The 15,851-nt window shown below is 29.1% G+C and overlaps 1 protein-coding gene and 1 pseudogene across 1 annotated transcript; both read right to left on the bottom strand.

Annotated features, from left to right (window-relative positions):
- Nucleotides 1–3,510: 3,510 nt before the first annotated feature.
- LOC114163664 lies at nucleotides 3,511–5,935 on the bottom strand (annotated as a pseudogene).
- Nucleotides 5,936–9,542: 3,607 nt separating this feature from the next.
- LOC114163189 (phosphatidylinositol 4-kinase gamma 3) lies at nucleotides 9,543–13,587 on the bottom strand. Its single transcript, XM_028047341.1, has 3 exons — nucleotides 13,393–13,587; nucleotides 11,133–12,906; nucleotides 9,543–10,215 (listed from the first exon to the last, which is right to left on the bottom strand). Exons 2-3 carry the CDS (start codon nucleotides 12,507–12,509, stop codon nucleotides 9,838–9,840), a joined length of 1,755 nt encoding a protein of 584 aa, XP_027903142.1. The 5' UTR covers nucleotides 12,510–12,906; nucleotides 13,393–13,587; the 3' UTR covers nucleotides 9,543–9,837.
- Nucleotides 13,588–15,851: the final 2,264 nt, after the last annotated feature.

Here is a 15,851-nt window from a genome sequence, read left to right as displayed (position 1 = left end):
TTAAATTGGCATGAACCTTAATTATATTTTTACCCAAATTAGTACAATCCAAATTAGTACAACCCTAAATTATGAAATTTAATGATTTTTATGTTTTCTGTTGCATATGGTAAAATTTATAGATATATCTTAGGTTGTATTACAAATTCCTTTGTAGATAATGAATTAATTGGATAACCTTGAATTGGAATAGAAATTAAAATATCATTGTCGCGTGAATTCAATGAATTAGAAATATTAGAAATTAAAAAATGCGTGAATTCAATGAATTAGAAATATTAGAAATTGAAAAGTGCATACGTAAATCACTATATGAAAATGATTTAAGCAGGAAAAATAAAGAGTTTTTTATTTAACTAAAAAAATTTATATAGAAAAAAATTAAATTTGACACCCCTAAAATTTTTATTCAAGTTCTGCCACTGAAGGTGACCTTGCGACATTGACTCACATAGATAAATACTTATAATGGGATCATTATTTGATAATGTATATTCATTTCAATTATATTATTTTTATTATTTTTAATTTTTCTCAATTTCTTAATACTAATCACTACAAGTTTTACTTGTTTTATTGTCTGTCATGTCTTTAATTAATTAAATTAAATTTAAACATTAAATTATTTAAATAAATATAAACATAATAGAATAAAAATTAAAATAAAAACACAAAAGAAGTTGAAGTCTATTTGACTTATAAGACTTCATCTTTTAAATTAGTATGGACCCGTACGACTTCATCTTATATGGTAATATTTTCAAAATCATTGCCCGAGGGCCGCACCAGACCCGTAATTTATGTATTTACCATAGTAGAACGTGTCTAAACTAAACTACGATGTGTTCCACTCCAATCACCTATGTAGATGCACAATGGCGGAACTTAGACCAAAATTTTAAGGGGTCCAAATTATATTTTTTATATTAAAAAAAATTATTTTTTCACATTATTTTCTCTATTCAAAACAAGCACATACGATAATAGAATCCAAAAAATGTGATAATAATATCTATGAAAGTGTAACATATAATTTATTATCAACAATCATATTTAAAAAAAAATAAAAGTTACTATAGGTAACTTTTAAAAACTTGAATAATAATCAAAAATGAAGTTTGTTGTAATATCCTTTGGAATATAGATTATCATTGTGCTTGCTATAAAAACTTTTAAAACTTATAAAAAAACACTCAAAAAAAGATAAAACATGTTGATGACAATCAACTCAATGTCAATTAGAATTCAACGAAAATCAACTCAATTGCATGTAACAATAAAAACATTTGAGTCATGTCGTCTGCTTGTTTTTCTACTAAAAAGATAACATGGTAAACAATATGCAATATCTTTTAATGACGAATACCGAATACTCTTACCATAAAGAAAATAAGCTAAACCATGTGTATTGAAATCTTTTTGGATAACCATATTTACTAGACAATAAATAATTTTCTAGATCCATATGATATGGACTCCATTTTAGATAAGTCATTCGTACCTTATCAATTTGATTTGGTGGGTATTGTCCAATTTGAGAAAGTATTTTTAAATTCATTATATGTAACTCTAGTAACTTTATAAAGTTGTTTTTCATTTTCTTTAATTTTTGGTTTATAGTAAAGTTTTTCAAGTTTAGATGACATAAATGCATTTTTTTCATCTTCATCACAAACATTCCTCTTATAAAAAGAATCAATTTTTCTACTCTTTATCATAATTTTTCTAATATAAATTTGTCCCCTCTTACCTATTTAGCAAAAGATAAAATTATGAATACCCCAAATTAAATCTCAAAACCAAGACTCAATATTTTAAGAAAATTAACACCTTCTAAATATTGTCATGATTTTATGTTCATAATATGCCTAGAGCATAGAAAAGCCACGTACTAGAGGAAAACATATTGTTTCAAAGAAATAGGGCAAAAAATGAACTTACTCAAAAGAAAAAATTGTTCGATCCAAAATATTCCTTAACTTCTCAATTTTGTTGTGGTGTCGTTTGATTTTGAAAATGATAAGAGATTGATGATAAAAATTGGAATAGAAAGAAGAACAAAAAAATAGACGGAAGTACTGAAAAGAAAGAAATCAAATAAAGAAATAAAATAAATTATAAAAGAGAAAGAAAACTTGATTTTTAAATTTAAATAAAACTTTTTAAAACTAATTTATATATATATATATATATATATATATATATATATATATATATATATATATATATAAAAGAAAAAAAAATCTTGGGCGAGCCAGCTCCCCCTTGTCAAGCTGAAGTTCCGCCTCTGTGGATGTACATAATCGCCTATATATATAGGATAACATGTAGATGGTTATAGTGTAAAGTTTCCATGGACAACCCAAATAAGTGGGTTTATTTACTAAATTGAGTCAATTTACTTTTGTATTTATAATATGAGGTTCAGTTTTTCAAAATATTACCATATATGGGGATGTCGTGCGGACTCGTACGAATTTAAAAGGTGATGTCGTGGTATCTAAGAGTACTTTACTTTAAGTTGTATGAACTAAACAGTCTTTAATTTTTTTTTTAATTTCTTTTTAAAGTAAAGTTGTCCTACGAGTGAAAAATTCAAATTTTTTTTAAAGAGAAGTTGTCATAGATATGACATGATTAACTTTAGTTCGACTATTATTTTTGTTATTTCTTTTTAACTTTTATTTTAGTATGTTCGGTATATGAGCCTAATATGAGCCTGAAGATCTAGAAGACAATAAAGAAGATCATCTTGCAAAACTTATTCACATAAATAAATGGTTATATTGGGATAACTATTTATTCATTTAAATTATTTTGTTTTATTTATTTATAATTTTCCTCAAGTTTTTATTAATATGAATCACTGTAGGTTTTACTTGCTTTATTATTTTTGTCATGTATTAAATTAGTTAAATTAATTTAAAACATTAAATTAATTAAATATAAAATAAATATAAAATAATATAATAAAATTTTAAAAGATAAAAAAAAACAACTAAAGTGATCACCACTATGTGACTTCATTTAAAAAAAAAACTAAAGTCTTAAGTTCTATAAGGACATTACTTAAAAAAAAGTTGGAGTCTATTTAACCCATATGACTTCACCTTAGACAAAAATTGGGTGTCAAGTATAAAGTGAACTTGTACCAGATAATATGACTTCACTTTTTAAATTCGTAGGAACCCGCACAACTTCATCCTATATAGTAATGTTTTAAAAACTGAACCCCATTAAGGAAATGCAAAACTAAATTGACATTATTTGGCAAATAACGACAACTATAACAGCTCTGATATGGAACAAGGAGAGGAAAAAAACTATATATCTCATTCAAACGCTTTGTACATTATATTCCTTGTTATCATTATCGGGTAAAAAAACTAAAATTTATTTTGTATTTCAGTACAATCACCAATAAATTATCTATACAATTATATTGACAAATTACTTTAGTTTAAACTGTGAACAAATGGAAAGTGTGTAGAGTGGCAGTGTGGCATTATTTCAGGTTGATAACCTAACTACGAATGAAACTCTGGTAGACAACAGCCACAACGAGCGAGATATGAATTGTCATACCGTGAATTTAGAAGTTTCAATAGTGGAATTGTTGGTTGATACCAGACTCATTTCTCCCATGTTGCTCCAAGGTTGTACCTGGTCCAGAATTCATGTATTCACCCTATTACAATGTGTCTAAAGCAAACTATGGTACGTTCCACTCCAGCCACCCACGGTGGGTGCACGTGGTCCCTTATGTTGTATAGCATGTATAAGGTTCTAGCCTTAAGTTTTCATGGACGACCCATATAAGTGGGTTTATTTACTAAATGGGTCAATCTATTTTTGTATTTATGAAATGGGGTTCAATTTTAAAAATATTACAATATAGATTGAAGTCATGCTAACCTATACGAATTTAAAAGTTGAAGTGGTATCACTCATCAAAACTTCACTTTACACGTGACACCCAATTCTATCTAAGGTGAAGTTGTCTCAACTAAGTAGGCTACAATCTTTTTAATTTCTTTTTAAAGTAAAGTCCTTATCGGAGTGAAGACTTTTGTCATGTTTTCAATTAAGTAAATTAAATTTAAAAATTAAATTATTTAAATAAAAAACATAAAATAATCATAAACATAATATAATAAAAATTAAAAATAAAACACACAAAAAAAATCCAACAAAGGTCATTACTCCTATGATGACTTTACTTTAGAAAGAAAAGTTGAAGTCTATTAACTCATATGACTTCACGTTTTACAAAACTGAGTGTCACGCATAAATTGAAGTTGTGGCGGATGATATGACTTCATTTTTTAAATTCGTACGAACTTGCACGACTTCACCCTATATGGTAATATTTTCAAAACGTAACCCATTAAGGAATTGCAAAAATAAATTGACCTCTTTTGATAAATAACATCAACGATGACAACACCAACATCGAGTGAGAAAAGGAAAAATACTTATATCACCAATAAAAAATATATAAAATTATATTGGCAATTTGGCTTGGTTTAAATTGTTAACCAAATAGAAGATGTCTACATTGGTAGTTGAAAATTATTTCATGCATGTCAACAACTATACAGTAGACGACAATCACAACAAAGCTAATTGAATTGCCCTACCATGAATATTGATCTTTAGGAGTGGAATTGATGGTTTGATATCTGACCATTTCACTTGTTGCTCTGGGGCCACACTTGGCCCAAAATTCATGTATTCCTCATAGTAAATTGTGTCTAAACCAAACTATGATGTGTTCTACTCTAGCCACCCATGTGTTTGCACGTGATCCCTTATGTAGGATAACATGTAGACGGTTCTAGCATAAAGTTTTCATGGATGACCCAAATATTTGGGATAGCTACCCTTGGATGCTTCCAGATTCGATGTGGCAAGGATCCGACAATTGTGGATGGAAATGTCTGTGTGCTGATTTGAGTCTTTGTGATTCTAGGCCGTAATGGTGTTCTTTTGTTTTACCATGGGCTTACGGGCCCAAAGACTACAGTTCTGGAAAACAATGACAAATTGCTGAATATGAAGTCGACGGTCCCATAAATGTCGCATTCGCGCAAAAATTGATTGTTGGATTGGACATACATGGTGTCCTTGTATTTATGCAATATGGTTCGATTTCAAAAATATTACCATCAAGGTGAAGTTGTGCGAACTCGTACGAATTTAAAAGGTGAAGTTGTATCACTCTGCACGATTTCAGTTTATACGTCACCCAATTATGGTCAAAGGTTAAGTTGTATGAGCTCAATATTCACATTGTGACACTGATTTACATAGACAAATATTTATATTGGGATCATTATTTGATAACGTATATTTATTTCAATTTTTTTTATTTTGATTATTGTTAATTTTGCTCAAGTTCTTATTAATATTAATCACTACAAGTTTTACTTGCTTTTTGTCATGTATTCAATTATTTAAATTAATTTTAAATCTTAAATTTATTAAATAAATAAATTAAAAATAAATATAAACATGATAAAATAAAAATTTAAAAAATCACAAAAAACATTATGTTGATGTCATCACCCCTATGGCGACTTTACTTTAAAAAAAATTGAATTCTATTTAACTCATACAATTTCACTTTGGAGAAATTGGGTGCCATGCATAAAGTGAAGTTGTGCTCAGACATGGAGTGAAGAGAGGTAAAAAAAACTATATATCACATTAAAACATTGTTAGATTATATTCTTTGTAATGATAATTGGGTTAAAAAAATAAAAAACTATATTGTACTTTAGTACAGTCAACAATAAAATATCTATAAAATTATATTGGTAGATTGGTTTGGTTTAAATTGGAGACCAATAACAAAAGGTATCTACAGTGGTGATAACATTATTTTCTACCTTTTATTTATATTTAGTTTAATGAATAAAATCACCTTTTCCATATCTTTTACTTGATTTATCCTTAAGTTACACTAATAAGTGACAGTGGAACATTATTTCATGTCGATAACCCAACTACAAATGAAACTCTGATAGACGACAACCACAATGAGACCAAATGAATTTTCTTACTTTGAATCTAGAAGCTTTAGTAGTGGAATCGGTGGCCCGATACCCGACCCATTTCACTTGTTGCTCTAGGGTCGCGCTTGACCCAAAATTCGTGTATTCTACAATGTGTCTAAACCAAATGACAGTGTGTTCTACTCTAGCTACCCATGTGGGCGCACGTGATCCTCTATGTAGGATAGCATGTAGGTGCTTCTAGCGTAAAGTTTCCATGGACGACCAAGATAAGTTGGTTTATTTACTAAATTGAGTCAATTTACTTTTGTATTTATGCAATATGGTTCAGTTTTTAAAAATATTACCATATAGGGTGAAGTTGTGTGGACTCATAGGAATTTAAAAAGTGAAGTCTTATCGCATGTCTTGTGACACCCAATTTTTTCAAAAGTGAAGTTGTATGAGCTAAATAGGCTTCAACTTTTTAATATAAGGTTGTCATAAGAGTGAAGGCTTCACTTTTTTTAAAAGTGAAGTCGTTATGGAGGTGACGACTTCAGTTGGACTTCTTCTTTTTTTTATTTGTTTTTAATTTTTATTCTATAATGTTTGGTAGACTTAGAAGACAACGAAGGTCACCTTACGACATTGATTTACATAAATAAATATATATTTATGTTGGGATCATTATTTGATAATGTATGTTCATTTTAATTATTTTATTTTAATTATATTTAATCTTCTCAAGTTCTTATTAATATAAATCACTAGATGTTTTACTTGCTTTATTATCTTTGCAATATATTCAATTTATTAAATTAATTTAAATATTAATTCAATTAAATAAAAAGACATAATAGAATAAAAAAATCCAACTGAAGTTGTCACCCCTTAACAACTCCACTTAGGAATACTGAAGTCTTCAATCTTATGACTACTTTACTTTAAAAAAAAGTTAAAAAATTTATTTAACTCATATAACTTCACCTTTTACATAACTAGGTGTTACACGTAAAGTGAAATTGTGTTGGTGATATGACTTCACCCTTTAAATTCATACGGATCTACACGACTTCACCCTATATGTTAATATTTTAAATATTGAACTTTATTGAGGAAATGCAAAATAAATTGACCTCATTTGATAAAATAAAAGGTAAAGTCAAATGTGATGTTGTATGAGATAAATCATAGGCTTCAATATTTTTTTAATTTCTTTTGAAAATAAAGTCATATTAGGAATGAAGACTTCAATTTATTTTAATGTAAAGTTGTTATATCGGGTAGAACAGAGTGTCCAAGAAAACTCGCTAGGATAGGGTTCTAACCTAGCTCTGATACGAAGTGCGTTTTAAGCCTAACTCAACCCCACAAAATCCACTTGTAAGGTAAGGATTGCACCCACTTATCTATTGTGAATTAGTCTTATCTCTAGTCGATGTAGGACTTCGAACAGATATTGATAAAAATTTTTGCCTACCCAACTTGTCTACAGCTAAATCTCTACATACATTGTGTGTTCAATAAACAAAGCTATATGAAATATGAGACTTACTAAGACAATCGCAAAGTCTTAATTCTCATGTGAGATCTTAGATTCCTCCAATATATAAATCTAATATTCAGAAATGTTATAATTTTTAACGGACTAATAAAAGCTATACTATTTTTAGCAGAATTTCACTCTCACAAATCAAATGCATGATTCATTATCCCTAAAAGCTTATAAATAAATCTTTCTTGTCAACATTTCAGAAATATATATAATAATTAATTATATATATTTTTTTTGTGATTTAATGTTAAATGTCTAGGTTAGATGACAGCTGGGAAAAATTAATTATTTTTTTTGTGATTTAATGTTAAATGTTGGAAGTTTAGATTGTCTTATTTGTGGGGGAATTGCGTAGAAACTTCGTAGGAGAATGCATGATGCATTCGAAGGGATTAATGAAATGAATGGAGACATATTAGATAAGGTATGTAGTTTTCACAACACAAGGGGTCCATTCTCGATTTATAATTGATTCTATTGTCCCACTCCCATCCACTTTTATGTTTATGTTCATATTAACACTTTCTTATAAGGCTCTTTAATCAAGTGCGTGGAATATTCTAATTTTTTTACACGTGTTTCATTTTTACGAGTAAAAATAATATTAAATACTAACAAAATTCTATTATCAGCCTTTTTTTTATGTAATCAGAGGTATAACATCCCTTCTAATACTGAATTAGTTCATTTACCTTTTTAGATAAAGTCATAATTTTAATTCGGATTTTATGTTTAAGTGGGACATGCAACCTCGTATTTTGATTAAGAAATTCAAAATAGTAAATCACTTATACTAACAAGTTTCAATCTACCATCAACTTTTCTTCGTTAAAATGATGATTTCATAGTATAAAAAATGAATGAACGTATTATGAAATGAAATTGACTGAAATCAAAGTGGCACTACCAATTTACGTTTCTTACTTTAAAGAATGGAATGATTTTTCAACCAAGTGTTTTCATCGTATTCAGTAGATCAAATCAACGTTAAATAAAATTAATTTTAATGTAATAGATAACATATGATAAAAATATAAGAAAACAAAATACTTATTTTCGTCTGTGTTCTACATAATGAATACTCACGATTGGAAGGTATTTTCGCGTAAATTAATATATTCTCTAACTTCAACTTGACAATGCAAAGGAATATTTTATTCCTATTTGATGAAAAAATGTTCACGAAATTCTCTGTTACTATCGTCAATTTGCCAATTCCTCAGTTTTAGTGACGTTTGTGATTATAATTTATAAGATTTTTAATAATTTTAAAGTTATTAAATATTAGATAAGACGTATAAAAATATAATTGACAAAAATAATTAATGTCATCTCCAAAATGATAGTTAAATAAAAAATAAAAATGTTCCAAACCTCAAGAATTAAAAAAACAAAAGGAGTACTACTTCTAGTCAAATCATTACCGTCATAGAAATAGCGATGATTGAAAATGTGTTTGAAATCCCCAAGTTCTTGATTTATAATACCACCAAGGCGCATACTTCAAGTTATTTTCATAATTTAACTGTATCAGGAAAAATAAACATAACGCTCCTCCAATTATTTGGGTACAAATTTACATACACTGAATCTTAATTAGTTTGGTTGAATAAACAAGAAAATTAAAATATATGTTCCAAAAAAAAAGCTGCTGTTACACCATAACAGGAACTTTCAAATAAATTATAAGCTAAAGTGTATAATTGTGCTATTAATTATACAGTAATAGCAACTCACAATTCTAATCACAAAAATATTGTCGTATATTGTTACAATTTTATGGAGTTTTAATTTTGAAATAAAATACGAAATACAACTTCACTTTTTATTTTCATTTTTTTTAAATTCAAAACATGTTTTAAAATGCATGTAGACTTTAATTCAACTAAAACTTGTCTATCTTGATCTCTATCATTTGGTTGGGTTTTTCTTCAGTTTCAGATTTTGGGGTTTAGGCCTTTCAATAAGAGAAAAAAAAACACAAGAGATTTATTTTTACAAAGTACAACTTTATTTAAACAAATCCATATTCATAAATAACAAAGGGATAATATTGTACATACCTTCATAAACTTTCAGATATTTTCCATGTTGAGATGTATATATATATATATTATAAAGAGAAGTGGATATTGCAAATAGCACCGTCATCAAGCAAGTTTCAACCACAGTCTACTAAACGGGTTTGAGGGATCCTCTTGGATGACGAAGAAGCAAGATCACTTTGTCAGTATATTATGAATATAGTAGGAATAAGTATCGGAATTATTATGTATTATTCAGTCACTGGAATAGCTCATCCAAATGACAATCCATGATCACTGAAACGAGATCAAGAAATGCAGCTTCACTTGCACCAGGAAATGCAGCTTCCTCAGCTTCCTGCACAATCTCTTCAATCACAGATTTTTTCTTCAGTGTTTCTCTACACATGATGCTTCCTATGGCAAAAGGAGTGAGTCCTCTCTCTGCACCTTTCTGAAGAAGCATGGTTGATATACGAAGTATCTGGGCACACTTGGGAGGAAGATCCCATCCATGGAATTTCAAAAGTTTTATATCTTCTTCAGCATCCAGAGATTTTATGTAATCAATGGTGTCTGCAGAGTAAGGTTCCTTAGCTTGTGGCCAGTATAACCAGTCAAAAGTGCAGTCTTCAAACTGCAAATGAGGATATATTAGAACAACTGAATGAGTAGAGGAAACAGAAGACGGTTGCCGAACTTTTAACAAATGCTAAAAAATTTAACTCCTTTTAAGAATAACTACAGACAAAGAGGAATTGATAACAACTACATACAGTACGCTGCCAAGGCCTTTGCCATGTAGAATAATCACATTCTGATTTAGAAAACATCAGAAAACCATTAACAATCCAGATTGCATGTTTTTTTTATCAACATATTATGATGAATTTTTCGTATTTTAACTTACGAGAGAGTTTTTTGGAGAAAAGGAACGATTATTTTCCTAAAAAGGTAATACCAGATGCACACTAAGTATGAGAGGACAACATATTGCATACTATATATTCACACATTATCGGCAAGGATTGCAAATAACCAACCAAGGGAATAGAGACAATGAAAAGGAGATAGAAACCAATCAATTTGAGATTATTGAAAAGAATTTAAGTGTGAATGATAGGCATTGCTGAAAATGATTGTAATGTTTTTGCTATGAAAAGTAATTTCAACAATGGATGACTGAGCAATAACAAGAAATCAGGACGAGTAGAAGTAACCAATAAAAATCAGAAGATGTTCGTAAGTGTAGTGAATTTAAAGAGCCAACACTTACTTCTCATGCAATATAATGCCAATGAAAATCTCAGAAAATAAATATTCACGCATAATTGTAACAGTAATCTGTTAAGCAAATAACACTAAGATCAGTGGCAAATATAATCCAAGAGTTACACTCAGAATTTTACAGCATTTTTAGCAATAACTCTGAATTTGACACCCATTAGAAGTAGAATTAAGAATGACACGACATGGCTGCCGATGACACCACAGCTTAAAATATCCGTTCAGATCAAAATAGTACAGATGCATTTATATTGTTCGAGGACTTACGCTCTCAGGCAAGCAATAGCCATGATCAATTGGAATGAGGATTGTATGACCGTCTTCACCATCCTTGGAAATCAAAATGTTGCCAGCATGCCTATCAGCATTGACCAACCTGATATCCAGTACAGAGATCTTGTGTACCTCTTCCACTGGAAAAGCACTAGGACCTATGTCTTCACAACTTCCAATATTCCTCATAAACATCTGAAGCGATCCTATTTTAGCATTACCTGAAACATTTTGATAATCTTCAACATTATGAAATCCTTTATGCAGGCATTTAACCAAGACTGTGGGTGGAACTCCAGCAAATCCTGGTTCATCATTGTTATGATATGAGCGTGGCCCTTTCCTAGGATGGTCCAAAATGTAAGCAGCAACTTCTCTCAACGCACCTTGCCCTACTCGTGTACCTTTCTTTAGCCCTTCACCATCCTCGGAAATAGGTAAGCCTCGAGGGTTATTAATTGCCATTGGCTCTTCATCAATGGGTTTGAAAACAGAAATATACTTCAAGCCAGATGAATCTTGCATGAGATACGCTCCTCCTGATCCCTCTGGAGATTGAATTGGTTTACAGCCATTTTCTAACCCCTCTAAAGTCATCTTAATTATCTTGTGAATCACTGGTGGAATTTTCATGTTGGAATTCATAATAATTGGCTCCACAAGATAATCCCTTGACAATTGATTCCTCTCCAGGATCTCATTTGTTACAGAGACTGGCCCTAACTGGTCTGCATGTAAATTTGACACCAGATTGTGTACATACGATGCCTCAATTGATAATTCAAAATCCTTCTCGACTGGTTTAGTCCTTACCTTGGCATCTGATATTCTGACCAAAAAATGAATTACAGCATCATTGTCCTTACATATATCCTCAATAAGCCTCTGGTCTTCAAGTGCCTCACCCTCACATATCAGTTCTTGATCCTTGAGATCTACTAACCCTTGCCCTTTTTTTGCAATCTGCTGCTTTACATAACCGACACTCCTACTCTTCTCAACATAAAGCGCAAACTCCTTTCCACACACAGTCTTAACTGTAATAGCTTTGAGATCAGAAAGCCTCAGCACCAGGTGCAGAATATTCCCATCACCAACCCCATAATCACGGATACAGGATTTGTTACGAGCCAACTCCTTCCCTTCAAAAACCAGTTTCTGTTTTTTTACGAAAAATCCTTTGAAGGTTTGAATTCTCAGCTTCACCGAAGCAATTGAATCTGTCTTCATAATACGCAAAGGAATCACAGATCCACCAACAGTTAGGTAAATCAAAATTGAGTCCCTCAAAAGAGGACTGAAACAGCCGGTGAATTTACCACCAGCGTTGAAAGATTCTTCACGCACAGGACGAAGTGCCACACAAGCCATTATCAATTTACAGGTTCAGAATCTTGCTGGCTCAAAAATAAACAAGTTATGAACCTCAAAACCAATAGAAAAATTCAACCGTTTCCCATCAGATATTTAACAGGAAATCACAAAAAGGATAGCCTCAACTGCCTTTTTTCTCTTCATGCCTGAAACTAGGCAGCAAACAAGAACTACATACCTAGTATATCTATATCTAAGTTTCTTTCCCGAGAAACCAAGACTTTCAGAAAACACAAATCTACAGAAATGAATAACAGCTGATCACATATCTCCGTGAATTGATTACATGTACATGATTTTTTTCATGTCTGTCGTCTTTTAATCTATGCTTAGGAAATTTCGTTGATCCTGAGAAAGGAAGGAGGGATTCCCTGCAAATTGGACTCCAATTTCCCTACAAAAGGGAAGAAGATCTTCATGAGGAGAAAATGATAGTCAAGGAAAGGAAAAATAAAGTAAAACAGAAGAAGAACCTCTTCATCCACTCGTAAACCTAGCTATCAGTGAAATGGAGAACATCCGGTTTAATTTCCAAACAAAGAAGAAACATTCAATCGGACAAACTAATCAAACTGGACGAACTAAATACAAAAACATAACTCTCGAATTCCAATATTCGTACATAAAAATCAGTTGAAACTCAGAAAAAATACAAAAAGCACAGAAAAACGAAACAATTTCCAACAACATGCCAACGAAACGAGACAATTGTTTGAATTAGGTGAAATAAGACAGATATTTTCCATAATTCTCAAATATGCTTCTTATAAAAAAAGCTACATATGCTGACAAACACAATCCACGGGACGAATCTTAGAAGAAAAGAAAAAAGAAATATCTGAAACCAAAGGAAATAAAAATAAATGAAGAGAAGACTTACAGAGAGTGAAGCGAGATGGAAGAGGAGACTCATATGCGATGATTGTGATAGGAGAAATTAAGCGCCATTGCTCTAATGTTCTCAGATTCCTAATTTTCCAGGAAGAACGCAACTCAGTGAGTCAGTGTCGTGCAGAAAATTGAGACAGACAGTATCAGAAATACGGTTTCGAAAGGGGAGTGCCATTTATAGACATAGACTTGTGACCGAAGTTTAAAACACGTTGCATTTTTTTTATTTTTTTTAATAATTAATTAAAGACATTAGCCTTGTCCCCACGTAATGTATCAGTGCAGGATTTTGAACAATTCTAGCACCAAATGAATAATTAATTTGAAACATACGAAACCGTAGTTAATTGTGTAAGGACACTTCTAGAATACTGTTGCTAGGATAAAATTCTTTCCCATACATGTGATTATTATTATTATTTATTTATATTTAAGTTTTAAATAATATAGTGTATCTTACTATTTTATTTAAGACATTGGATATATTTTACCTCAACATTTTAAATTTTGATGGGTCAATTTTGTAAACTAATAATAAATTTTATTAAAATATATAATGATACTCTTAACATTTATTTATTGTAATCGGTAGATTTTAAAAACTTGCTAATTAAACCTACCAGAAGGAAGATGTAAAGGCAAGAGATTTATTTTCAAAATGTAATTATGAAGTTGTATGATATTTTTATTTTTAAATATATTTTTATATTTTTATAAATATTTAAAATAAAATAAGAAATTTAACATTTCTATAGTAAAACACTGAATAATGGAACTAATATTAATATTATTTGGTAAAAGAAATTTTACCTTTAACATCTTATATTATTAAAAAAATTTCAATAAATTTTATAAATCAGGAGAGTTTCGGTCTTTAATTAATAACAAAAAAACATACTTCTACTGATTTTGTAAGAAACTATTTACTTACCATTCAAGGAAAAATATTAATAAAGTCGTGATATGAATAAAACTTGTAAAGTTAAGGGATTTATATTTTGATACCATAACAGATAACACTATTTTATTTTTAAATAACCTTATTTTCTTATTTTAATTATCATAAAAATGTTATTGTAAGTAATATCAGATTTTATTCTATTTTGAAAGGTGATTGTGTGATTTATAAAAATAAATAATTAAAAACAAATTCCTGTCTAATAACTAATCTCTTAAAAATCAATATTAATAAGTAATAAAGAGATAAAAAAAATACAGTTGAAAAATAATTAACAATAATTTTCATGTAGATTAGGTAAATATTAATTACTTTGCTTTGGTGGAATGAATAAAGAATTAATTACATGTAAAAATTAGTATAGTATTTATTTCAAGGAGAGGTTCTATATCAATAATTACTTCTTTTAGTTGTGCTTATTGTTTTCTTATATGTCTTTTAACATTTTTCCTAGAAAACGCAATAAATATAATATTTCATTTTATTTTAATAAATATTTATAAAAGTTTTTTATTTTGTTATTTTGATTTTATATATAACAAATTTAATGTATCAGTCATTATTTACGCGTTTATGTACTATTCTTACGTGTGTCTAAAACAGACAGTAGTGATACATTATTTGTCATTATCATCTTTTTAATGTTAGGAAAAGAACTCTTGAATGCGTACATAACTTACGCATTAGAAGTATCTAGATTAAGGTTTATGAAAAAATAAAATTTATTTGCTTTTCGTTAAAAGTTTATTTTTTTATAAAACATGACTTTCTGTTTTTCTTTTTCATGTGACAAAGATTTCAATTAGTAAGTTTTGTAATTATTATATTGTTTGATCTAATTTTTAGGTTTAGAAATAGTAATATAGACTTATGTCCAAATACTATTTTTATAATAAAATTATTTATGATCTTTTGATTAAAAAAATGTAACAAATTAATATATGTTTAATAGTTTGAATTAAAATTATTTTTTATATGTAATTAAAATTCAAATTACATATCCCAACTCAATGTACAAATTAACCATCCAATTTCCTTTATAGTTTTTTAAGTGTACTCTAATAAATGAAGCTAGTAAATTAAACAAAATGCTTTAATAATAATGTTTATTGCTAATGGATTTTTAAATTAAGAGTAAAAGTTCTACCACAGTTCTTTGTGATACTTTTGGAAAATGATAGGTCATAAAACTTTGGTCATCCAGTTACATCAAACACGTTTAATATTCAATTACAACCAAATAAAATTCAAAGTTTGTTATAAATTTCAGTTGTATAGAATTTTTCAAACTGATACTTATAAAAATAGAATTTAGAAGGGTTCATAGCGGATTTTAGTCCAGTAAAGATAAATTTTAAAAAAGTAAAAAAACATATTTTTATTTTATATTAATTATATTAATTAATATTCTATTTACTTATTAGTTTTAAAATCTTAAAAAATTTCCTTTATTTTTATTTTATTTTTATTTCTTTCTTTATTGAAATTAA

The sequence above is a fragment of the Vigna unguiculata genome, chromosome 9 (genome assembly GCF_004118075.2).
Source record: "Vigna unguiculata cultivar IT97K-499-35 chromosome 9, ASM411807v1, whole genome shotgun sequence".
NCBI classification, from domain to species: Eukaryota; Viridiplantae; Streptophyta; class Magnoliopsida; order Fabales; family Fabaceae; genus Vigna; species Vigna unguiculata.
The sequence above is the reverse complement of the archived record's forward strand: the minus strand, read 5'-3'. Positions and strand labels throughout refer to the sequence as shown.

Coding starts and splice junctions, on each gene's coding strand:
- LOC114163189 (XM_028047341.1), bottom strand. CDS start 12,509: ATGGCTTGTGTGGCACTTCGTCCTGTGCGTGAAGAATCTTTCAACGCT. Junction 10,216..11,132: donor GCTATTGCTTGCCTGAGAGC/GTAAGTCCTCGA, acceptor CCTCATTTGCAG/TTTGAAGACTGCACTTTTGA.